This window comes from Urocitellus parryii, unplaced genomic scaffold (genome assembly GCF_045843805.1).
Source record: "Urocitellus parryii isolate mUroPar1 unplaced genomic scaffold, mUroPar1.hap1 Scaffold_152, whole genome shotgun sequence".
Taxonomy (NCBI): Eukaryota; Metazoa; Chordata; class Mammalia; order Rodentia; family Sciuridae; genus Urocitellus; species Urocitellus parryii.
This window is the reverse complement of record NW_027552075.1, coordinates 307,538-334,060: the sequence shown is the minus strand read 5'-3', so window position 1 is coordinate 334,060 and position 26,523 is coordinate 307,538. Positions and strand designations below refer to the sequence as shown.

General features: G+C 41.6%; 1 protein-coding gene across 1 annotated transcript in view; it reads right to left on the bottom strand.

The window, feature by feature from the left end:
- Nucleotides 1-231: 231 nt before the first annotated feature.
- Nucleotides 232-26,523, bottom strand: part of LOC144251699 (vacuolar protein sorting-associated protein 53 homolog) — a 141,567-nt gene continuing 115,275 nt past the window's right edge. The window contains exons 18-22 of the mRNA XM_077794467.1: nucleotides 21,296-21,444; nucleotides 16,281-16,350; nucleotides 6,100-6,237; nucleotides 3,945-4,049; nucleotides 232-3,244 (exon numbers count right to left, since the gene is read on the bottom strand). Of these exons, the coding sequence (XP_077650593.1) occupies nucleotides 3,074-3,244; nucleotides 3,945-4,049; nucleotides 6,100-6,237; nucleotides 16,281-16,350; nucleotides 21,296-21,444 (633 nt within the window). The 3' untranslated portion in view covers nucleotides 232-3,073. The remainder of the gene's footprint in view (nucleotides 3,245-3,944; nucleotides 4,050-6,099; nucleotides 6,238-16,280; nucleotides 16,351-21,295; nucleotides 21,445-26,523) is intronic.

Here is a 26,523-nt window from a genome sequence, read left to right as displayed (position 1 = left end):
GTCATTTTTAATTTTTTTTTTTTTGTACTGGGAATTGAACCCAGGGGAGTTTTACCACTGAGCTATATCCCCAGCCCTTTTTATTTTTTGAGACAGGGTCTCACTAAGATGCTTAGGGCTTAAATTTTTGAGATTGGCCTTGAACTTGTGATCCTCTTGCCCAAGCCTCCTGAGTCACTGGTGTTACAGGTGTGTACCACTGCACCTGGCTATGTATGTTATTTTGAAGTGGCAATAATAAATAAAGCTTCTATTTGAGGTTTGGTCATCAAAAAAGGAAGACTATTCATCAGTACTGAATGAGAGTGAAACTCCTGGCATGTCCTAAATGAGTTTGAAATTAAAGCTGCTAGCTATAAGCAAAGACCACTGTACTGTAGTTATACTCAGAGAACCAGAAAAATATACATTTATGAAAACGGGCTACAGGAACCCTTTAATAAAGTGAATTTCTCTGTATTGCAATGGTTCTTAGCAAAGAATAAACCTCACACAGTCAGTCATCTATATCTGTGGATACACAACCGTGGATTCAATCAAAAGTATTTGGAAAACAAACAAACAAACAAAAAACAACACTTAAACTGTGCCTACATGGAATAAGTACAGATCTTTAAATAACACAGTACAACAACTATTTGTGTAGTATTTCTACCAAGTTAGGTATTATAAGAGGTCCAGAGATGATTTAAAGTATACAGGAAGATGTGTTTAAAGTGTAGGCAAATGCTATGCCAGTTATATGAGGGGACTCAAGCATCTGCAGATTTTGATATCCACTGGAGTACAGGGAGGGGGTTCTGGAACCAATCCTCCGTGGATACTGACAGACAAATGTAATCACCTATGGAGCTTTTAAGCCTACACGCCAGGCCCCACTGCAGACTTACTGAGTCAAAATCTCCAGGCATCTACAATTTTTTAAAAGGGCCCCAGGTGATTCTGATGCATACCCCCAGGTGAGAAACATGCTGTCTCTCCAGGATGCACACCCGGTATTCAGTCCCCATCAATGAGACACTGAACATAACTCCAACTGACATCTGTTGGCTCCTTGGGGATTACTGACAATGTAATAAATCAGGAAAGCAACTTCCCTGGCGGTGACCACCAACTGGGAAAAACAGCAGTCTGACATCTCAATGCCATTATAGAGATGTCCAGAAAAATGACTCCTCATGAATGAACTAAAAAGAGAAGTGTGGATCTGTAAACACTGAAGAGTGACAAGAACCAGGTGCAGGAGTCCACTGGCTTTCCCAGCCTCCCTAGGTTGATGACAGACGGCTGAATTGGCTGTGCTGTTTGGAGACTGGCCCACCACCCCTTCTTTCAATTAGTGCATATAACCTTACCAAAGCAACACGATAGCACAGAGGAATCCCTCTTAGACTGAGCCTCCCAACCCCCTCCCCACTCCTCCTGCACTTCTCTAATCTTGAATCTTCTCCTAACAGAGCTCAACTAAAGGCCATATCTCTTCACTACTGATTTTCTTCTTAGTGTTTTCAATACTTCTACTAATTAGCAAGGACAGGCTGGAAGCTAATGAAGAAATGAGGCTCTGTAGCTGGGGGTGTGGCTTAGTGATAGAACATGTCTCACCCAGCATGCCTGAGGCCTTGGGTTCCATCTCCAGCACAGGGCGGAGGTGGGGTTTCAAACCTGGAACTAATGGACAGGGTCAGAGGGGGGGAGGGAGGGAGGGAAACAGTGTGGAGTAGTATAAGAGAATTAGGGAAACTACCTGGTATGGTGCCTGTCCTCTGTGTGTAGGATGATGCAGGGGACTGAAGTGGCTCTATAGAGCAATTTTCTGCAAAGTTCTGCTGCTTAGAGCCAGTGGGTGGACATGAAGGGCAGTCTGGGCCCAGGCTGTGTTCTGGGCCAGGCCAGTTCTGAGCTTGGCGAGTAAGGTCAATCTTGTGTTCCTGGTATCCAAAGACCCAGGTTCTCTCTCATTAATACTGTGATGTATGCACTGTACACCACCTTTGTTGTTTCAGGTGACTCTGGAGAGTTCTCTGGATTTGAAAGTGAATGAGCAGGAAGGACATCAGATGGTACAGGCTATCTATTCCCTCCCATAGTTCATCTGCAGGAAAAAACTAGGAAAGGTTTTCCAAGAGAACTTCCTGGTTTTCCTATATAGAAGTCAACTGCTTCCCAAGAAGTTAGGAACAGAGTGAGAATAAAGAAATGGAGAAAATAATCTCACATAACACAGTGACTGTGCCAAGCAAGACCCACTTGTTATTTTTTACAGGGTTCGGTGCCCCAGGTCTTGCACATGCCAGGCAAGCGTTCTACCACTGAGCAACACCCCAAGCCCCAGAACCCTCTGTCAGATCTGGGACTGTCTCCTCTCCAGGTCAGCAGCCCCAGCCTGGTCTGCTTCCAAGGCTTGGTTCATACAGCCCTCCAGAGTGACAGACACAGAGGGCCTTTCTCCTTTGGAGAGTAACAAGAAATGAGAACACAGGAAACTTGGCCATGTCAAATGGAAGGTACCAGGAAACTGTGATTTACATGGAAAAGTGCACATGCTTCCACTGTCTTCATAAAGGGTAGTACTAAACCCTGTGATCTGGCAGTCCATTCACTCAACCAATTCCAGGAACATTCTCAGCGTTCTGGCTGCAGAGGTGACCTCCAGTAGTTGCAGAAGGGGGAAGGAGCAAGATCCAGGCTTCCTCATCCAAGTTGCTGGACAGGCATGTGCAGGGAGTAGGGCCCAGGTGTTGGAGGGTATGGCTGCCGCGGTGAGGCTACAAGAGCCAATGACAACTTGACCTTCAAGGGCAGCCTGGAAACAGCAACTGAACCACTGGGGCCTTTCACCCAATGCTGCCTCCTTGGCAGCAATGAGAGATAATCTAAACTGCCTTTTTATAACCCAGTCCTTACTCAGCTTCTCCCACTGGGACAGGAGTTCAGACAGGGCAGGGAGAGACACAGTAGCAACCTCAATGTCCCAAAAACTCATGACTGAGGATATGAGTCACTGAGTAGGGGAGGGGTACAGGGGCACTTGGGGCTTCCAAGAACTGGGTTCAGTGCCCCTCGTGTGCTCCTAAAGTCTCTTCTTAATTAGTTTCTCAAGTTTGCGGATGCGAGATGATTCCTGCTCTGGTGTAGGAGCCATCAGGGACAGAGAGCTGGAGCCATCTGCCCCTGAGGGCGGGGTGGGAAGTCTCTGGCGCAGGAGTTCCAGCATGTTGCTCTGCTCACTTCTCTTCAGCCCCTGAGGGTGGAAGAGAGAGGAGAGTTAGTGGTCAGGAGGTGGCTCTGCAATAGCCCAAAGAGAGAGTGCACTTCTGGGTCTGCTGTTGGCATGGCCTCTACCATCAGCATAATTATTTCAGGCTAAGGACAAAAGCTTTCTTCAGAGAAATTATCAGCCTTCAGTAGTAGCCTGGGAGAAAGTGGAGGAAGGAAATAACGAAGGAATTGGGTAGGAGAGAAAGAAAGGTTGGAGAGAAAGAAAGGTTGGAGAGGAGGACAGGTAAAGATGGAAGGATGATCTTCCTGCTCCTTCCATTCTGTCCTCTCCTGAGCAGTAGCTTCCAGGCATGCAGGGTGGTCCAGAACCCTGAAGCTAACATGCCCAGGACTACCCTCCTGGAATCCAGATTGCAGGGAGGACTAGCAACATGGATTTTTTTTTTTTTTTTTTTGTACTGGAGATGGAATCCAGAAGTGCTCTACCACTTATCTATATCCCCAGCCCCTTTTTATTTTTTAAAGACAGTGTCTCGCTAAATTGCTGAGGCTGGCCTTAAATTTGTGATCCTCCTACCTCAGCCTCCTGAGTTGCTGGGATTTCAACCCACCACTCTGGGTCCACAACCTGCATTTTTGAGGCAGCCCCTCCATAACCCATATCCCACCCCCTAGAGTAAGAAGGATGAGTAGGAGTTGACAAGAAAAGATACTGAGCTCACCTTCATGTCCAGTATCTTCTGGAAGGTTTCTGTGTTACAGTCTGTAAGGAGTTTGATGTAGTTGTCCACAAACACCACCAATGGCTCATGGGGGGCCATCACTACCTACCAAGGGAAGGAACACAGTAGGCCCTTAAGGCTCGTTCTAGGCAAGCGCTCTACCTCTGAGCCACACCCCCAGCCCCTAAGCCTTATTTTATATTTTATTTAGAGATAGGGTCTCACTGAGTTGCTTAGCACCTTGCCATTGCTGAGGCTTGCTTTGAACTCACAATCCTCCTGCCTCAGCTCCCAAGCCATTGAGATTACAGGGTGCACTGGTGTACTTGGAGGATTGCCATTTTTTTGTTTTTGTTTTTTGGTGGTGCTGGAGATTGAACTCTGGGTCTTGTGCATGCAAGGCAAGCACTCTACTAACTGAGCTATATCCCCAGCGCCCCCGCCCTTTTTTTTTTTTGGTACCAAGGATTGAACTCAGGGGCACTCAACCACTGAGCCACATCCCCAGCCCTATTTGTATTTTATTTAGAGACAGGGTCTCACTGAGTTGCTTAGTGCCTCGCTGTTGCTGAGGCTGGCTTTGAACTTAGGATCCTCCTGCCTCAGCCTCCCAATCCACTGGGATTACAGGCGTGTGCCATTGTAACCCTCTGGAGGATTGATTTTAATGTGCAGATTTCTGGGTCTCTTTTCTGTGTATTCTAATTCAGTGGGTCTGGGCAGGAGATGTTTTTAAAAAATAGGGACCATTTGGGAAACACAGTGTCAAAGGTCTCCGGTTGGACCTTTCATGGGTACCTGGTGCCTGCTCCTTCTGTCATTTTGTTGTTATTTTGTTATTTTGGTACTGGGGAGTGAACCCAGGAGAGTTTTACCATTGAGCTATAGCCCCAGCCCTTTTTATTTTTTGACACAGGGTCTCATTAAGAGGCTTAAGGCCTAAATTTCTGAGGCTGGCCTTGAACTTGTGATTCTCCTGCCTAAGCTTCCTGAGTCACTGGGATTACAGGTGTGTGCCATGCCCAACTCCTTCTGTCTATTCTTGACAATCGGGCAACAAAAGGAATTGATGTGAGTGGATCTTCTCAAAAACAAAAATCCCAAAGCTTCCTTACTCTTTTGAAGACCTAAAATCTGGAACTTCATTTAACTACATTTACTTAAACTACCAATTAATATACAAACAGATGGCACTGCAACCCTCAGATTCATTTCCATTTGGTTTTGGAAAGCAGAATCTGATTTTTCTTCCCTCAGCAAAATAATTTTAGTTTGAATTCCTGAGAATGTAAGGGAGCAGTGAGGAGTATCTCCTTCAAAAGTCCTTGGCAGATTACTCCCAAACTGTATGCTCTCTCTGCAGAGAGGACACCAGCTGGAGAAGAATCCATCAGGCTACTTCCAGTTTTCTCAGGCCATGGCTCAAGGCTTATGCGGGGCCTTTGCCTGGTCCCATGGTGTCTGTGGGCTGCAGCTACTTTTTTCTCCTGTCATCATTTGAGTTATTGTTTGGGAAGAGAGCCTGAAGAGCCTACAGGCCCTGGACTTTCAGGCCTTATCAGGTAGTACTATTTGTTCTCTACCCTCTGCCCCTCTTCTCGTGTTATCCTTGGAAATCATGGTAGGTGTTCAAGACATTCTTGACAGCACCAGCTGAAGTACAATATCTTGTTAAGTGATGCTAAAATCAAAACAAAGAAACAAACAAGAAACCCATTTGCTGATTAGATTGTTACCACAACATTGTTGAGTTCATTTAAAGATGTAAAGCACAGAAAGCCAAAAAGGCTTATGTGGGAGTGGAGGATAACTGATGTTCCTGCTGAGAGGCAAAGTTCCTAACTTATACAACTTGATTCACAGTGGCAACTCCTTCTAACTCTCAGTCTTGGCCAAATCTTATTACAAGAAAATCTCATGACAACAAAGAATTCCTTTGTCTGAAAGAATTACTGGTCCCCAAGTAATTGTCCACTGACTTCAAATAATATCTAATGAGGCCAACATTTAGTTTAAACAAAGGATGCAGATGATCCTTAGGACTGGTGGGGATAGGCCTTATGCTGGGCTTTCAAAATCAGAACCCCCTGGATATGGGATTAGATATATGACTAGTTCCTTAAAACAGGATCCTTGAGGAAGACACAATCATTACCTTGAGGATCATCTCAGCTCGGGTCATGCCTTTCACGACAATCTTAGTGTAACTGGCAGGTGCCTTCCTCACCACCTGTGAGCCAATGGAAGGGAGGTCGAGCAGGACCATCTTCAGGGAGTGGGTGTCCAGCAGCAGCTGTGGGGAAAGCAGTGTGTTACCAGCCACTTCACAGGGACATGACACCAAATGAATCCATCAGATTAATCACATTTTCCTAATTATATACATAATATACTCTCATTGCAGAAAATTTGGAAAATAAACAACAAAAAATACTTTTAATTTCTTTATTCTGGGAAAATAAGAAACTACAGTTAAATGTGGTATAATTCCTGCTGTTCAGTTTATGCACTTAAAACTAAATCAGAATCAATATTCTGTGCATGTGTATATATGTATGTATTCAGTTTTATAACCTGGGTTTTCCACTTTAACATATAAAGTTTTTGTATTCTATTTTCCCATCTTGGCAGTCTGGAAAAAATCATGAAGCTGGGCTAGTGGTGCATGCCTGGAATCCCAGCTACTTGGGAGGCTGAAGCAGGAGGATCTCAAGATTGAAGCCAGCCTCAGCAACCTAGTGAGACCCTGCCTCAAAATAAAAAAGGGCTGGGGATGTAGCTCAATTGTAGAGTGCTTGCCTAACATGTGTGAGGCCCTGGGCTCAATATCCAGTATTGGAAAAAAATCATGATTTTTAATGGCTATACAATATTCTGTAGGGTGTGTGTGTGTGTGTGTGTGTGTGTGTGTATGTGTGTGTGTGTTTAAGATATTAAACAATCTATTTAGTTTGTTCCTAGATTTTTATTATTAATAATAAATGGTGGACTGGGGTTGTGGCTCAGTGGTACAGTGGTTGCCTTGCATGTGTGAGGCACTGGGTTCAATCCTCAGCACCACATAAATAAATAAAATGAAGATGTATTTTAAAAAAAAAACAACAAATGGTGAGGTAGTAGACAGCCCTGTACACATATTCTAGGTGCACAAATGGCAGTCTTTGGGAGAGTCCAAAGCAGTACATTTTTAGGGTTCCTGACACATACGAACCTCTTTTTATATACCGACAGATATTTTATATATGTGTGTGTGTGTGTGTGTGTGTGTATATATATGCACAATATCCCTATTTTTTATTTTTTTATGTGGTGCTGAGGATCGAACCCAGTGCCTCATGTATGCCAAGTGAGCACATTATCACTGAGCCCTAGCCCCAGCCTCACATCTGAACCTCTTTACAAATGAAGAATACATACACACTTGCTAGCAGCCCAGGCTCACTCTCATCAGCAATGAAAACTTTCATAAATATATTGCTTATTCATTAGGCAAAAAAAGGTAATTTGCTATTGCTGTTTTTAGTGTTTTTTTTTTTTTCCTGGATGCTAGTGAGAATGTAGGAGAGTTAACCAAATTTAAATAAGTCTTGGCAACAATCCAACTTTTCCTATTTGTTCTGGATGCTAATTATTTGGAAGGCTATCAACTTTTCTGTCTGACCACCAATGGCTAGGAATGATGCTAGGAATGTTTTATCACATTTAGCATTTAGTCTTCATCTTGTTTGTTTGTTTTGGTATTGGGAACTGAACCCAGGGTCTTCAGCATGGCAGGTCAGTGCTGTACCACTGATCTACATCACAAGCCATTTTTAAAATTTTATTTTGAGACATGGTCTAAGTGGCAGAGGCTGGTCTTGGACTTTTGATCCTCTTCCCTTAGCCTTGCAAGTAGCTGCGATTACAGGTGTAAACCACTGTGCCCAGCTGCTTATCACATTCAGTTTTCATGAGGCCCTGTCCTTATGAAGGTAGTTATTTCTATTTTATAGATGAGAACATCAATGATCCATATGTTTTTAATAACTTGCCAAGACAAACTAATGAACAAGAGACACTATTAATGTAAGGCTATGGTGATTATAATTTTGACAATGGAAAAAAGGTTCTGGGAAGACATCAGTGTTTTATCTAGATGGCACAGAGGTGCATACCTGTAATCCAAGCTACTTGGGAGCTTGAGGCAGGAGGACTGAAATTTCTAGACCAGTCTTGGCAATTTAGTGACACTGTCTCAAAAAAGAAAAAAACAAAACCAAAACCAAAAAAATCCCAGAAACCAGGAGAGGCTAAGTATAATATTGACCAAGGAATGATATGCAGAAACATAAAAATTCCTACAGATCAAGAAGAAAAAGACTGGGGTTGGGGATGTAGCTCAGTGTTAAGAGTGCATGCTCCTCATGAATGAGACCCTAAAAATTCAATCTCCAGCACACACACACACACACACACACAAAAATCAATGAGACAAAGAATACAAATAGGTAATTCACATAAGAGGAAACTCAAATGACCAAAAGGCATTGCATTATTAGTAATTGGTAAATGCCAATTAAAACTATAAATACAGGGGCTGGGGATGTGGTTCAAGTCGTAGTGTGCTTTCCTAGCATGAGTGAGGCACTGGGTTCGATTCTCAGTATCATATAAAAAAATAAAATAAAAAACCCAAAGATATTGTGTCCACCTAAAACTAAAAAATAAATATTAAAAAAACCCTATAAATACATGTCATTCATATCTATCAGACAGTCAAAAATTTTAAAGTTTGATAAAGAAAAAGACTGGGTTTGGGGTGTAGCTCACTGGTAGAGAGCTTGCCTAGCATGCATAAGGCGTTGGGTTTGATGCCCAGGACTATTAAAACAAACAAACAAACAAACAAACAAACTTGAAATGGATGTGGCATTGAAATTCAAACTTATAGTGACTATAAATTGATTCAAGCATGGAAACAGTAATATCATCTTGCTTGAAGATACTTATAACCTAACAGAGCATTTTTACTTACATCCTTTAGAGAACTTGACCATGTAAAAAAATGTTCTCTGCACCCACTGTTTGCAAAATATTGGAAACAATTTAAGTGTCCATAAAAAAGAGAATGAATAAACAAATGGTGGCATATTTATGCAATGGAATATGATGCTGAAGTTAAAATGAGTGAACACAAATGACACACATCAACATGAATTAATCTCAAAAAACACTGAATTGGGGAAAATAAGCAAGAGGGGAAATGACACATATGGTATGATTTATATAAAGCTTAGAAATAAGCAAAACAAAATCATGTATCATTTGGGAATATATATACACGTATAACATACCAAAACACTTATGGGAATGGAAAAATCAAAATGAGAGTGGTGTTTACCTCTGGGCACGGACAGAGGATAATGGCAGAGTGGAATCCACAGGAGGCTTCAGCAATAACTGTTAACGATTTACTTTACATTAAAAAAAAAAAATCTACAGAAAAAGTGGGACCATGTCACAGATTTTACTAAGTGGTGAGCTGATGTTCTTTACATTATTTTCTATACTTTTATTAACAGGAAATATCTTTCTTTTTTTTTCTTAAAGTACGCCATTTGAGGCCTGGCAACTTTGTCTTCGATATAGCAAATTTTAAGAGCCTTGTCAAAATCAAAGTCACGTCTTGGCATTTATTTATTGGCAGGAAAAAAAATACTCAATGATTATATTTTAAAACATATGGGGATACCTTCTACTTTTCTATTTTTTAAAAATATTTTTTAGTTGTCAATGGACCTTTATTTTATTTATTGATATATGGTGCTGAGAATCAAACCCAGTGCCTCATACATGCTAGGCAAGCACTCTGCCACTAAGCCACAACCCCAGCCCTACTTTTCTATTTTTTTTACTTTACAAAACATATAATATTTATATATAATATATATAAATTTCCAATTTATATATTATATATAAATAATTGTATAGTTTTAAGTGACAAGATGAGTTTTGAATGAACCAGAAATAATTCTGTTGTTAGGAGTGATAGACTGGGGATTAAACCTGGGGGCACTTTACCACTGAGATATATACCCACCCTTATTTATTTACTTATATATTTATTTATTTTGAGACAGAGTCTAAGTTGATGAGGCTGGCCTCAAACTTGTGATCCTCCTGCCTCAGCCTTCCAAGTCACTAGGATTACACATGTCCACCACCACATCTGGCACAAGACATCCCTGGCCAGTGACAATAAAATTATGACTTTACCAGACAGATGAAGAGATGAAAACCTTGACCTCAGGCTTTAGGTAAGTGATGTAGACAGAAAAGAGGAACTAGCAGCTGTCTGTGGGAAGTGAAGATAAAAGGTCCCATTTATCATGAAAATCTGCCCCAAGTTTCACCTTTAAAACAGCCATTAGTTCATCTCTTTAGGCCAGAGGCACTGAGCAAGAAGGCCATTGCCAAATTTGTTTGTGCCTCAGAGGTGTTTGGGGTGGTGCTCCTGGGTGCTGCTGGTGAGCTGCTGAGGTGCAATGTTGGCCAGAGTGCTGTGTCTGCAAAAGTGAAGTCACTGAGGGCCCCAGGGTTTGATCCCCAGCTCTGCAAAGAGCCTCACTTCTTGTTTTGTTTTTTGGTACTGGGGATCGAATCGAGGGACACTTAACCACTGAGCAACACCCCGAGTCATTTTATATTTTATTTTGAGACAGGGTCTCGCCAAGTTGCTTAGGGCTTCTCTAAGTTGCTGATGCTAGCCTCCCACTTGTGATCCTCTTGCCTTAGCCTCCTGAGTCACTGGGATTACAGATGTGCATCACCTTGCCCAGTGAGCCTCACTTCTTAAACTGCCTCCTGCAATTTTGGGGGACACTATAGCTACTGGTAGGGATGAAAAGTCTTAAGTAGAGAAGCTAAAGGCACATTCCTAGAAGGCGAGGAACCATATATGTGCTGCAAAATTCTTCAGTGAGGTGGCATAGGGAGACTAGGTCAAGATATCACGAATGGACCAAGGTGGGGGCAATATATCTTGCTTCTTAGCTCTTTCATCTTTGTCACTGTTTTTTTTTTTTTTTTCCTGTTTTAAACCCCAGGGCCAGGAGCTATATCACCAGTCCCTCCCCCCATCTTCTTTTTTTTTGAGGGGGGGAGGTACTGGGGATTGAACTCAGAGGCACTCAACCAGCCACATCCCCAGCCCTAATTTGTATTTTATTAGAGACAGGGTCTCCCTGAGTTGTTTAATACTTCACTGTTGCTGAGGCTGGCTTTGAACTCATGATCCTTCTGCCTCAGCCTCTTGAGTGGCTGGGATTACAGGCATGTGCCACTGCGCCTGGCCAGTCACCTTTCTTAATTAAACTTTAAGTACACAAATACCAAGCATACAGCTCAGGAAGCTTTTACATGTGTACCATACCCTATTGCCTGTTAGAAGACACAGGACATTTCTGGCCTCCCTGAAGCCTCCTTCATTCTTTTTTTGGTCAATGGTCTCTTTGCTCCCAACAAAGGGAACCACTCTTTTGCCCTCAATCACCATAGATTAGTTTATGACCCATCAACCTACTATGCACATTCTTGTATGTATTTTTGGTGGTCACAAGCCCTCATTTCTCCAGCATGGAAAGTACTCAAGAGAACTGCTGGATCATGGGCAGGCATGTTAGTTACAGCAGAGACTGCCAGCTAGTGTTCCAATGTGGTTATGCCAGTTGTCATTCCTGCCAGCACACATCCAAGTTCCAATTGCTTTACATCCTAATCAACACTTGGTTTTGTCAATCTTTTTAAAAATTTAGCCATTCAGATGTCATTGTGATTTTAAATTGCATTTCCCTGATGATTAAGGTGCTTTCTGGATATCTTTTTTTTCCCTCTCTTTTGAAGTGTCAATTCAAGGTCTTTTGTCACTTTTCTACTGGTAGATTATCACCCTGCCCCGCTTTTTTGGCAATGCTGGGGATAAAACTCACACTTCCTAGGCTGTCTCAGCCTCCCAAGATTCTGGGATTATAGGCATGTGCCATAGTGTTCAGCTCCATTTTGTTTTTAAGGATTACTTAAAACACCCAGCCACCTTTTCGGCATTTACCTAGAAGAAGTGTGCCAGAGAATAACCATCCCACTTTCTCATTTTTCCAACTGCTATGCTAAATATAAATCTGACTTTCTTTTTCCCTCTCTGTGGTGCTTGTACTTTAAAAAAAAATCTTTATATTTGCTTTACACATTTTTTTTGTTTGGATGGCTTTGAATTAGGTGAGTTTAAAAAGTCAATATGGTCAAAATATGGCATATACATGTAATGAAATATTACTTGGCCTTAAGGAAGAAATTTTTGACACATGTAGAAGAACTGGGAAGAAATTAAAACCAGCCAGACAGAAAAAGACAAATACTGTATGATTCCACCTGTATGAAATACTTAAAGTAGTCAATTTATAGAGACAGAAAGTAGGATGTGACTCCAGGGCTGGAGACAGGAGAGAATGGGGACTAGATAGTGAATGGGTACAGAGATTCAGTTGGGAAAGAGGAAAAAGGTCCAGAGGTGATGGTGGAGATCGATGCACAGAAATGTATATAAACTTCTAGACACTAAGCAGATACTTAAAAATGGTTAACATGAGTTGGGCAGGTGACACATGACTGTAATCCCAGTGACTCAGGACGCTGAGGCAGGAGGATCAATTTAGAGAGGCCCTAAGCCACTGAATGAGACCCTGTCTTAAAAATAAAAAATAAAAAATAAAAATAAAAAAAGGCTGGGGAATAGCTTGGTGGTAAATTTTTTAATTCTTCTTCTTTTTTTAAAGTTGGACACAATATCTTTATTTTACTTTTATGTGGTGCTGAGGATCGAACCCAGGACCTCACATGTGCTAGGTGAGCACTTTACCACTGAGCCACAATCCCAGCCCCAAATGGTAAATTTTATGTTACATATCACAAATTTTAAAAAGTCAATATGGTATCTAAAGATAATACAAAGGAAAAGAAAATAACTTTATAGACACAAAGTATACTGCTCAGAGTATTTTAGACTACACAATATGATAGATCTAGAAGGGGCTTTTGAGAGCACCTGGTTCAGTGTTCTTATTTAAACAGGAAGAAACAGAGCTCAGAGCAGGAAAGCAACTGTTTGAGACCACAGGGACCTTTAACAAGAGAGAGAGGACTGGACCCCCTGTCTTTTTCCCCCTATATCATACTTGGTGCTTTCTCTATCCTAGCTCAGGCATTCCATTTCTGCTGTGTGTTCAGTTATAGATGGCCACGGTCGTAAAACTAATTAATGACCCTGCAAATCCCACAAGATTCTCTGAAAATTACAAACTAGAAAGAGGCATTATAAATACCAGTATGGTTCAATTCCATGTGCCCTTTCAATTTTGCTCAAGAGAACTCTGAGGCCCAAAAATAAATAATTCACTTTATGTAGTACTCAGGACATGAATAAAAAACAAAAAACATTTCCTTCTCCATTTTTGGTATTAATAATGAAGGATAACCTAAATTTAGGAGCTAGTACCTTTGTGGCAAAGCAGACACAGCTGAGATTAGGCTAAATCTTAGCTTTGAATCTTACAGCTTTTGTTAAAGCTTGGATTTCAGCCACTCCACGACTTGAGGCAGAAACTGTTTCGGTCCATGAACATCTCTTTGTTCACTTCTAGATTCCTATGATCCTGCTGCCCCCGAGTGAACCAGGCTCCACCAACATGACAGCTTGGCCTTTAAAGCCCGATACTCAGGGCAGGCATATACCCAGTAATATCTGAACTTCACATGGGAATCCTTCAAGGGCTACACTGCTCTTGTAGTCTCTCAGGCTAGACCTGTGAAGATTCTACTTTGTATTTGCCTGGGGTCTGCTGAAGTAAAGCTCTAGTTTTAGCAGATGGTTTTCTCATCCATATCTCAGAGCAGAAAGAAGTAAACACTGGCCAAAATGATACTTTTCTGTAGACACTAGCTTTGGATCTGAGCTGATTATTCTAATGTTCTTTTAAAGAAGAGAAAGTCTAAGAAAAATTGATACAATATTGAATTTGTGTGATAATGTGAAAATATCATGGTTATGAGATATTAACCCAGCTGCAAGGCCTGAGCAAAGCTATAAACTCAGAACACCTTTCCTCTGATCAGTTCTGTGTCTAGAGGCTTCACCAAGTCTGTAGACAGAAACACAGTCACCCAGAACTCTATAGCTTCTCCCAGACACACAGATCTTAATCACTCTGTATCCTTTCTGATCACATACAATGACAAGGTGAAGAGAATGAATTGCTGGTAAACACATGCTAATGAAACTGCAGACATGATAGTATAGTGACCTTGACATATCATACATTTGAATATTGTACTGTCATGTGTAACTAATTAAAACAAATAAAAAAATAAATAATATAGTTTAAATCAAGAAATTAAAACAAAAATTTAAAAAATGACTTAAGTATAAAAAAAAAGAAGAAGAAACTGTAGACAGCATGTCAGGGCATCATCCCGCTGCTTGCTGCTTCCGACAGAGAGAATGAGCTCTATGCTTAAGACATGCAGGGGTCAAGAATTTCAGAGTGCTGAACTGCTGCAGTCAGGCCCAGTCAGTGTCTGAATCTGCACAACCTCCCAGGAAGCTTTCTGAGACAACACTTTTGACTCTGGCTAAAGCTGGTCAGACAGAGTGCCTGTGGCAAGCAATGAATATTTCTACATAGGCTGCATGTGGAAGAGTTATTAGGGAAGATGGGCAATAAAAACAGAGACAAGGTCATGTCCCTGGTCTGAGGAAGCTTAACCTCACTAAGAGCTGGCATTTAGTGTGGCCTGACCATGTGCCAGAACTGGTCCCAAGCACGCCATGTGCATCGTGTTGGTGAATCCTCATAACAGGTGGCACTGGTTACATCTATTTTATAGTTGAGGAAAGTGAAGTGATGCCAGGTTAAATATCTGCCTAAGGACTAATGGTTGCTGTGTTGCAGAAACAAGTTTCAGCTTCTGACCTTTGGGATTCTAGCACTACCAACGTGAATGCTCATACCATATTGCCACTTTATAACCTGGACTGATGCTAGCTCACTCTGCACTTATCTGATTCAAGAGATCTTGTCATACACAGATCTTACACCTGGCTTTGAATCTCATGAGAGAACACAATGCCCAATGGCACATGTTAATCTGCCCTCTAACTGAGAGGCATGACTAGGACCAACACAGCAGTGAGCTGTGAGAGATGGATCCTCTGCCACTCTTGATGAATTTGGTGGAAGGACAGGGTTTACAAAAGTATCTCGAATTATACAATCTTCTTACATGTTTTCTTAAGAGTTTACAGATAAAATGTCTAGAGAGGATTTATTTTATTGAATATGTGAATCATTTTTGATTAGTACATGCATACTTTGCATTTAAGTGGTATTTTGAAAGAATTAGGGGTAGAAGCTAGGCACAGTGGAACACACCCATAATCGACTCAGGAGTCTGAAGCAGGAGGATCTCAAGTTCGAGGTCAGCCTCAGTAATTTAGCAAGATCCCATTTTGAAATAAAAAATAAAAAGAGCTAGGCATGTAGCTCAGGCGTAAAGCACCTCTGAGTCTGATCTTCAGTACCAAAAAACAAAACAAAACAAAACAAAACAAAACCCAAAAACAAAGTAGGGATTGAATACGAATATTATTGTTTTTCTTTTCATTTCTTTTTGTAGTGTTGGAGATTAAACCCAGGAATGCTTTACCACCCTTTGTGGTGCTGGGGAGGAGCCTATGGCCACACATATGCCTCTACGATTGAACCATATCCCTAGCCCATCCCCAGCTCTTTCTGATTTTTTGGTTTTTCTTTTAAAAGCAGCTTAAACTGCTTATTGAACTCAAATTGCCTATTTCAGATGGTCTGACTAGGTAGCAGCTGAAAAGAGGTAGCTGTGCTGTAGCACATAAGCCAATCCATCAGTGCCAAGGGGACAAACTAAGAGGAGCCTTAGTTTGTATAAAATTCAAGCAAGCAGGGGGAAGCTAATCATGAAGTTTCTTAGGGGAGGTGATCTGAGTTGCTCAGTATCAAACAGATAAGCCTCTCTCTCATAAGGGTCTTAGTCCAGTCACTGTGGGTTCAAACCAATCAGAAGCTTTGCTGCTCCCTCTGCTTGAAGTGTTTTCTCAAGCATCAGTCCTTGGAGAAACCTTCTCTGACTATTTAATCTAGAGCCATGACCCTTTCACACTCCAAAAACACTTTCAGTCATTTTATTTCTCCAGAGTAGATCTGTCCTAAGATATGTGCCGGATCCATGACAAAAGCTCTAAGAAACAGTCCAATATAAAGTTCACCTCACCTGTTCTGCTCCCACCATGCTAATTGGCTTGCACTTGAAGAGGTGGGTGATGAATTTAGGAATGAAGGAGCTGTGGAAGAAAAAAAGAAGTGATAAATTAGGCATATGCTCTCTCCAGTAAAGAAATGCAGAAACTTTCTTCAAAGTTTACCCTTCCATAAGAAAACTGAGAATCAAGGTAGATACTATTGCTACCTATCAGCATCCCCTGCCTTCCTTTTATTTCTCACCTAGACCCTGGTTTTATTTAGGGTCTAGAAAAACTTGATCTTAAACTATATTGGTGATTTTTGTGTGTATGTGAGTGGTGCTGGGGATACTAAGCTATACCCCATAAATCCTCCTATGGAGGATTCTAATTAGCCTCAGCCAGTCAGAGCATGGCATTCTCTTGGTGATTGCTGTGTGTCCTGGGAGGAGGAAGGACCTTACTGCAAGGTGGAGGGGCACTGTTGCATTTGGATGTGATGTCTATAGCTTCCAGTCTACCACCATTCTGAAGATGATGCCAGATCCAAAGATAGCAGAAATAAACCACCTCTCAGATCTGTCCTACCTCAGGGACTTGTAGTTAGATGAAATAAAAAACTCACCTACCATTTAAACCAGTTTGAATTAGGGCTTCTGTAACTAGTAGGTATAAACACCCTAACAGATTTAAGAGTGGAACATATGTGAGGGCTAGAATGTAACTCACTGGTAAAGTGCTTGCCAGCATGTGCAAGGACCTGGGTTCCACCCCCAGCAAAACACACACACACACACACACACACACACACACACACACACACAAAACAAACAAAAACAAAAAAACAAAAATCCACCAATGTAGTTTTCCCAGAATCCCAGGCCAGGTATACCTAATAGATTTAAGAGTAGAATATACATGCCTATAATCAAGACAAGATCCAAAGTGAGGTGACCAGGAAGTGTCATAGGACTCTGGACCACAAAAGGAAGGCTGGAAATAAAGCAGGATTTGTAGGTAAAGATAAAGGCTGGCTAGTACCTATCTCCTCATTCTTCCAAAGCTGCTCCCAGGCCTGTGCCCTCCTTTGTCTTCAGTCTCTCTGCATCTTTTCCTTACACTGTACTCACTCTAACAGCTAATGACTTCCTGGACATCTTAATTCGATGACTAGCCTCCTCCAGACTAGCCTCACACTGGCCTCTAGGCTCAGTGACTGCATTGAGTTGGTGACTCCACCTGGTTGCCAAGTCAGGAACTGAGAGTTCCCCAAACTATTTCCCACCTCAACCCCAACATCCAATCAGTTACCAATTCTTCCCCTGAACTCCCAGATTCACCCCTGCTGATCTCCTTCCCAACTGTCCTGTCATCTGAGCAACGGAGCTCTTCCTTCCATCCTTCCTTCCTTCTTTCATTCCTTCTTTTTCTTTCTTTTTTGGTGCTGGGGATTGAACCCAGGGGAACTTTACCTCTGAGTTATGTCCCCAGACTTTATTATTATTATTATTATTATTATTATTATTATATTTTTTATTTTGAGACAGAGTCTCACTAAGTTGCTGAGGCTGGCCTCAAACTTGCCACCTTCCTACCTCAACCTCCTGAGTCCCGAGCTCTTCCAATTATTTCCCACCTGGTCTCCCTGCCTTCATCCTCATCTTTTTAAGTCACCTGCTACCAAAACTCTTACAATGGCTGCAAACAAGACATTCCTTGATTCAGGTTTTTTTTTTTTTTTTTTTTTGAGACAGGGTCTTTCCATGTTGCCTAGGCCAGACTCCAATTCCTGGGCTTAACTGATCCTCTTGCCTCAATGCCTTGAGTAGCTGGGACTACAGGCACTACCATAGTGCCTGGTCACAACCTTAATTCTGGATTTTCTGTCCCCAGCCACATCATGCTGAACCCTGGCACCTCATGCTTCAACCTGGTTGAACTATTTGTAGATCTTACAATTCCTGGGGCCGCTAATACCTTTGTGCCTTTGCTTACACTGTCCCCTCTGCCTGGAATGCTCTTTGTGAACCTTGAGGTCAGCACTCACACAACCCTCTGACCTTGCTCAAGGATGTCTCTTCTATGGAGCCTTTTCTCAGTCACCTCCACCATATTCTCAGAGTCCTCAGGCCTCTAATATCTCACCTACTTTATTACACTTATTTGTTTATATGTCTATTCCCTTGACTGTTAAGGCAAGTGGAGGCAGGGGTAGTATCTGTTAAGTCAGATCACTTAACCCAGTATCTAGGACAAAGGAAATGCTCAAGTAAATGCACACTGAATAAATAATAAATGTTTTAATAACGGTAGCAGTGACTTTTTTTTTTTTTTTAGGTGTAAATGGACACAACTCAAGGCCTTTATTTTTATGAGGTGCTGAGGATCGAACCCGGGTCCTGGCTGCGCTAGGCAAGCGCTTTACCGCTGAGCCACAATCCCAGCCCAGCAGCGACCACTTTTTGAATGTCAGTTCGGTACCAGCACTTTGCCAGGAAGTTTACTGGGGACTATTCGGGAGGGACTGGAAGTCTTATAAACTAGAGTCAAACAAGTTAATGTGAGGTTGAATTCATGACTGATCAAAACTGTTCCCAACCACTATTAAAAGATTTGTCTTCACAAGAATGGGAAGTTATACTCCTGTATGTATAATATGTCAAAATACATTCTATTGTCATGTTTAACTAAAAAGAACAAGTAAAAAATTTTTAAAAAGGGATTTGTCTTTTTATCTATGAGGAGAATCAGCTTAGGAGGAGGAAAGTCACCTGTGATTCAAACTGTGGTTTCAACCAGGGAGTGACTATGATGTCTAAACAGGAATGACTGTCCCTATAGATACCAAATGGAGACAAAGGATCTATTGATGGTTTTGCGTTGGTGGGTAGCAAAGGGAGTTAGGGGAAAGAAATTTGAAGTCCAGGGGTCAGACCTGGGGAAAGGCCTAACAGGTCAGGATGGGTATGAACAGGAACTATTTAGAAGGAATTGGAAGTGCTGTAAACCAGAGCCAAACAAGCAACATGAGGTTGAATTTATGACTAATCACAACCGTATATACAGTGTATAACTTGTTACTTCCCACTAGAGTAAGTTGTGGCTGTGTCCTTGAACTGGCTCTATGCACTAGTCTACAGGGCTTGGACTGGAGAAACAGAGACTCAACACATGTCTTTGGGGAAGAGGTCCCAGCAACGTGATGGGTAATTGTATTTGTATTGTTCTCATCTAGGTCCCAACTGGTGGTTCAGGACTCCAAGTTTAACTGCTTCTCCATGCCATACAGATGATGGTGGCTATTGCCTTTGGCTGGGGAAAGGTCCCTTCACAATCCTAAAACTGAGGTTTCTACAGTAAGGTTAGGGTTTACCAGAATGGAAGGTACCATGGATTAAAACAGAAATATAGCCTAGATCACAGGCTGAGCTTTTCCAGATGTGTGAGATGGGCATCCTATTCCCGGTTCACTCAATATGAGCTTAGTAATAACACTAAAGGGCTCTGAGGGCTTTGAGAGAATGTGAGGCCTCTGCTTGGGCTAGCTAAGCAACTGACTCCTTATTTATCTAATGTAAGCTCAATCAGACCTCTGGGTGACCATGAAGGAGATTTCTAGTTGCAGTAAATTTTTACAGAGAAACTTCTACCAGTACTTATGGGGAGTGTCACAATGTGATAAATCAGCAATACTTTTAATGCACATTAATGAGCATCCAGAGAGTGAAGGGAACGTCAACTCCTAGTCCACCTGTCATACTGCAAACATTAATGCTTCCCTGGAGAGTCCATTCGATCCTTTCTTGACAAGGTAGAAATTAAAGTTAACTCTACAAGCCACTCCATTATTGTTGCTCCTTAGGGATTTATTTGTGTCAGAGAGGGAAAGCCTTAATTGAATACACACTGGGAGAGATCTGGGGAAGACATAAACTTGGAGTCCTGAACCACCAGTTGGGACCTAGATGAGAACAATCCAAATACAGTAGCTTGGACAGGGCTGACCTTTCTGAAGCCCTTCCCTGAGAAGTTTGCCAGAATGTTTGTTTGATATTTGGTCAGAGGAGACACTGGCCCTGTGCACTGCCTGGTCTCACAGGAGACAGTGCTACAGCCAGATGTTGATTGGCAAAGGACCAAACTATTTTCTTGCTTCAAAACTCAAGCCAGAAATGGCCACACACAGGGATGTGACAGGAACACACGTAGCTTACTGTTCATTCCATCTACCTTGGCTAAGGAGTTCCCTGACTTGCTCTTCCCAATTTCTAGTACCTTCCTTAGACACAAGGACATCCAAAAGTGGATAAGTCTTAGTAGCTACAGTAATAAATACTATGGGGGAGAAGAAAGAGAAGGCTCAAAAGAAACAGAACAGGTAGTTCCTACCCTTAAAAAATTTATATGAGACAAAAAGCACATGTGATCACTTGGGCAAGGGGTGGTTATGTCCACACAGTTCAAAATAACAGGGTCTCCCAACTCATTTTTGTTTGCCTTGATGTGGCTGATGATTGTATTACTGCTACTGTATATATAAACTTAAGTAGCAGACTTGGTTTTATTATTATGATCCCTGTGGATACAGATTAATATCAATTTGCCTGCAGGTACCAGAATGAATCACAGTTGGATGGTAGGGACACCAGGATTGTGAGCATGTTGGGTGGTTTGTATGGCACTAAAAGAACCCCATTGAGTATCATACTATAGCAGTGGGTACACATCATTAGATATCTGTCCAGACCCATAGACAGTACAAACACCAAGAATGAACCCAAGGAAACCATATATTTTGGGTGATAATGCATCAGTATAGGTTCATCAACCCCAGCAAATGTATCCCTCTGAGGGGATGTTGATATTGGAGGACAGTATGCGTGTGGGCCAAGGGGTACATGGGAAATCTGCTCAACTGTGCTATGAACCTAAAACTGCTCTGAAATGTAAAGTCTATTTAAAATTTTTAAAATTTTATTTAAAAAATAAAAAAAAACAAAGCAAAACAATAAGAACAACTCAGTGATGAGAATGCTCCAGGACTTACTTTGCAAATTTGATGCAGAATTGAGTGAAGTATTTCCGTGTGGAAGCCAGGTTGTCACGGATGATGGGGACATTCTGCTTAATGTGAAGAATGACAGAAGTGACATAGGGGCTCTGGTCACCAACATGTTCCACATTCTGCCACTGCATCTGAAATAGAGACAGGACAAGACCAGGCTTTAGACCCTTCAGAGAGGAAAAAAAAAAAAAGAGTGTTACCTGTTAATAGGAAAAGGAAGAGACAGAGTGGAAATTCGGTCTTTATTATCACAGGAATTGGCCCCCTTTGTCTTGGGGAATTTTTTTCTCAGTCTATAACGTAGAGACTAATCATGAGTAAAGACAAGCAGGTCCACCTTATCCTTGATAGGGAAATGGGACTCAGGCACTTTTCTTCTAGTGGTCCCCAGCATGCTTCAAATAGCCTTCCTTTCCCATCTAAATTGCTTTCTTGTAAGAGGAACCTCATTAGGAGAGCCGATTGGACTGGAACAGGGACACAGTAACCTGTTCTCTGTCAACTGTTCCACCAATCAGGACTGTGGGAAAAAAGGGGAGAGACATCTACTTCCAAGTAGATGTGGCATGAGGTATCATAGGTGGCAGTGCTAATGCAGTCAAATCTGAAAGAGGATTAACTTATACCTTTCCCATGAGTAAATTGGGAGGAGTTTGGGATTCTTTAAAAAGAACACTAAAGTTGCTACAACATGTGATATTTACTTCAAAATAACCTGGGGTTGCTCTCTCTTTGCTTCCTGGCCACAATGAGGTGAGCAGCTTTGCTCCACCAGCTGCTTGTACCATGATGTTGTGCCTCACACAGAAACAATGGAGCTGGTCAATCATGAACTGAAACCAGGAGCCAAAATAAATCTTCCCTCCTTTAAGTTGATTTTCTCAGGTATTCTGATACAGCAATGAAAAGCTGACTATGACAGTGCCTCACCTCTGATTATATTTCTTCAGGTTATTGTGTCCCTATTCCAGTCCAATCTGCAGACTCAGGCCACATCCTCTGGCTCTGGAACCACCTGTACCATTTTAGGCTTCCCAGACCCTCTGCAACCTAACATCAGTGTGTCTTTTGTTGCAAAGGCCACCTAACAATGGTTCATTAGTCAAGGTATTCAGCAGACATTCCACATTCACTATGGTTGTGTCATCCGATTGTCAAGCACTGGAGGAGTCGCCTCCAAAATCAGCTCAACCTCCCTCACCTCCTCAGGGTGAGACAAGTCTAGTAACTGAATGTGACTGCCTTCCAAAAAAGTTAATTTCCTCTTAACCATATCTTTGGTAATAGGAAGAAAGGGATGGTGTATGCTATATGCTTATTTTAAAAATTTAGGAATTTTTTTACTGTGTGTGTGTGGGGGGCTGGGATGGTATGGATTTAAACCAGGGACACTTTGCCACTGAGTTACATCCTCAGCCCTTTTTCTTTTTTATTTTGAGAGAGGGTCTTATTAAGTTGCCAAATTAGTAAAATTTATGATTTTAATTTATGATTGAATTTATGATTCTCCTGCTTCAGTCTCCCAGGTTGCTGGGATCACAGGTATATGTCACCATGTCCTGATAAAATTTAGGAATTTTGCCTGACATTTCTTGACATAATGCTTCTTTTTCTCCCTCCAATGGCTGCCCCACCCACCTGACCCTTGGGTGCAGCCCAGTCAAAAGACTGGCCTAGGGGACTCAAACTCAGTTCTGGTTGTTGTTGAACTAACATGGTCCTAGATCACAAAGATAAAAACCACTTGATTGAGGACTCTGTTCTCTGGCTCCTCCACCACATGCCATGGCCAGCTGAATAATGGCCCTTAAAGATATCCATGTCCTAAAAACTAAATAAAAATAAAACACACAAAGCAATCTGGGGCCAGGGGAGGGGGCTGCAGGTGCAGATGAAACATGATTAGTGAAGCTGGGTGACAGGTACACGGGGTTCACTATATTGTTTTCTTTACTTTTGAATACATCTGAAATTTTCCACAATAAAAACATTTTAAAGGTGTGCATACAGAATCTTACATTCCTAAAGCCTTTGGGATTATGATGGGATTTCAATAAAGGGAAAGAGGATCTCTGGCAAACACTAAAGGCAGATCAGAGGATAAGTCAGTGATATGCGGAACAAGGAAGGAAAGAGCCTCGGGGACTATGTGGTTGATAGGTTTTGGGGAGATGAGTATCATGAGAGAGATAGTCTTTGGCCATGAACAAAAATGAGCTCAAGTTCTGACACCCTAAGGAGAATTAGGAGACATGTCTGGAAAACAGAAGCACCACTGCAGGGTCTCTTTCCCCTTGGGACACACAGGGGGGGGGGGATAGGGTATCATTAGTTCCCGGCCTGCCCCAGCTGGCAGGGACCGGGCACTGGGATCCTGACAAGAGCAGGAACGTGCTGGAGAAGTACTGCTGAGTCAGCCTCTCAGTGGAGCTGGACTGTCTGTTAAAAAAGATCCCAAACCAAAAACAAACCATAGACTGTTCACAGGAGGAGGCCAGTAGTTCTGAGCCTTGATGTCTCTGGCAAGAAAACACTATTTTTATAGAGCTCTTGGGGAAAGGAAAAATTCAATACCGAGAGAACTTGTTTAAAAGAATCCTATTGTATGTGGATGATTCCCCAGCCCTGGGAAGCTCAAAGGACTCTGTTCTGTCCTAATGTTTCTTCAGGTCAGCAGTTACTGAGATTCTAAGACCTTTGGATATGTGTAAGCACAGAACCATAGAAAAGAAGGAAAGGAGCTCCATCTTCATTTCACAGAGGAGAAAACAAGACCCAGGGCTGGGGTGTAGCTTAGTGGTGAGGCCCTGGGTTCAATCCCCAAAACCTTTGTGGAAGTAGGGCAAGGAAAAAAAAAGCCCAGAGACACCAAGAGCCTATGCAGGCTTCACAGCCAGCTCCAGACAGGAAAAGGAAATTCTCTCTTTTTGTTTTCTTTTAAGTCAGGTCTTGTTATGTTGCCTAGGCTAACCTTGGACTTCTTGGAACAAGTGATTTTCCTGTCTCAGCCTCCTAAGTAGCTGGGAATAAAAGTGTCTGCCACCATACCCTGCAGGAAAAAGAAGAATTTTTACTGGGGGAAAAATAGAAATAAACAATGGAAAAGCAGTAGAAAGCTCTAATATGAACTGCCTTTATATTTGACTGCTCTAGTTATGTTTTCCTCATTATCTTTTACCTTGAGAGGTTCTTTTTCCTTTTGATATTAAAGATTTGATCCTTCTAAACAATGAGCATCCTAGGTGACTGTCAATGAGCTCATAGGGTGAGGCCAGGACAGGTGCTATTAAGTCTATACTTCATGTTCTTTTCCCAAGCTTTGCAGCAAGACTTGGAGTAGAATGCACTGGGTAAACACAGAACTGAACAGGGCTTGATGTCCCCAGTCAACATGAAGCTCTTCCACAGAAATGACTACTGCATTCCATGTTGGCACCACTGCATATTTTTATCTCAAAATAGCTTATAAATAATTATCTAAACATTACAGTTTTCCACTCATAGAAGAAGACCATAAAAGGAGGTGGAGACATACTCTGTTGTTGGCTACAAAGCAGCTCTGAAGCAGGACAAAGCATGGGATGTGGGATTTCTTCATGTTCCCACTGGTTAGTTTGCCTGTACCCCATTTAATTCCTCTTGATAACCACTGGTGAAGACAGTACGTGGCCACATTTGGAATATATGTGAAGATATCTGGCTCCATTGGTCAAGTTAAAAAAAGTATTAGGGGCTGGGATTGTGGCTCAGCGGTACAGCACTTGCCTTGCACGTGTGCAGCCCTGAATTCGATCCTCAGCACCACATAAAAATGAATGAATAAAATGAAGGTATTGTGTCCAACTACAACTAAAAAATAAATATATTTTTAAAAAAGTATTAGCAAAAGTCAAGTGGATTCATGATTTTAAGTTTTATTTATTTATTTTTATGTGGTGCTAATGATTGAACCTAGTGCCTGATATGTGCCAGGCAAGTGCTCTACCACTGAGCCACAACTCTAGCCCCTCATGATTTTAAATTTAAGCTAGGTTAGTGAAGTAAGAAAATGATTTAATGTGCTAACAAACAATAAAAGTTGATATTACCTTTATTTTTAGAAATGTGCAAAATACAGTTAGTAGTGATTCTGTCCAGCCATTACTTCAAAGGTTGATGTTTGCCCTCAGTCATCCCAGATGACTTAAGGGTTGAGTTCTAACTCAAATCGACAAAGAAACCCATGTTATGATCTACCACCAAGACATCTACCATGCATATGTCTTGCCAGGCACTGTATATACATCAGTTCATTTACCATTCACACATGGTCTCGCTCAGTTCTCACAATAATCTCATAGATGAGGAAATGAAAAAAAAAAAAACTCAAAGAGATTAAGTAACTTCATCAAAGTCATGTAGCTAGTAAAAGAGTTGAAACAACCAGGTCTGTCTAAAGCCCAAGCACTATGTTAGGATTCTTTCTAGACAATTGTCAAAACAAAAGCATTTAACTGGGACTTAGTTCAGGGTAAGCTCTGTTTCTCAAGGAGAAGCTAAAGAAATATACAGATATCAAGCAAAGATCTCATCCAAAAGATCTATTAGCAAAAGTCAAGTGGATTCATGATTTTAAATTTTATTTATTTATTTTGCAGCTTGCGTTGGAGAACAAACATCATGAAAAGCTACAAGAATAATTAAGATTTCGGACATTTAAAAGTTACCCCTCTACAATTTAAAAATTTTCCATTTGTGCTTTTTGTTTAGAGGGTGGTGGTGGGAAGGAATGGGGTTGAATACCACATTGTGTTCAACTGGTACTATAAAAACAATCAGAAACAGTTTATAAAAAAGTAGTACTAAAGATGCAAGGAAACCAAGATAGTATCAGTGGAAGCTTTCAGAACCCCATATTTAACCACAGGGAGGGAAGTGAAGCCCAGAGCATCTCCAGGGATCTACTTCTGCTGCCTTTAGTGTGTGGTCCATGCTGACACTTCCCAGGGAAGCCTGGGAGATAATCACTATTCCCCAGAGAGCCCACTGCAGCAGAGAACTCTGATTAATCCATGGATCAGACAACACAACTAGCTTACTATGGATCTTGTTTTTTTTTCTATTGCTATATAAAGCTTGTAAAGAGATTTCCTGAGAAATGAATTTCCTTCAAATGAAAATTTAAATTCCCACCTATTAATTTTGATCACTGAATTAGAGAGATACAGAGC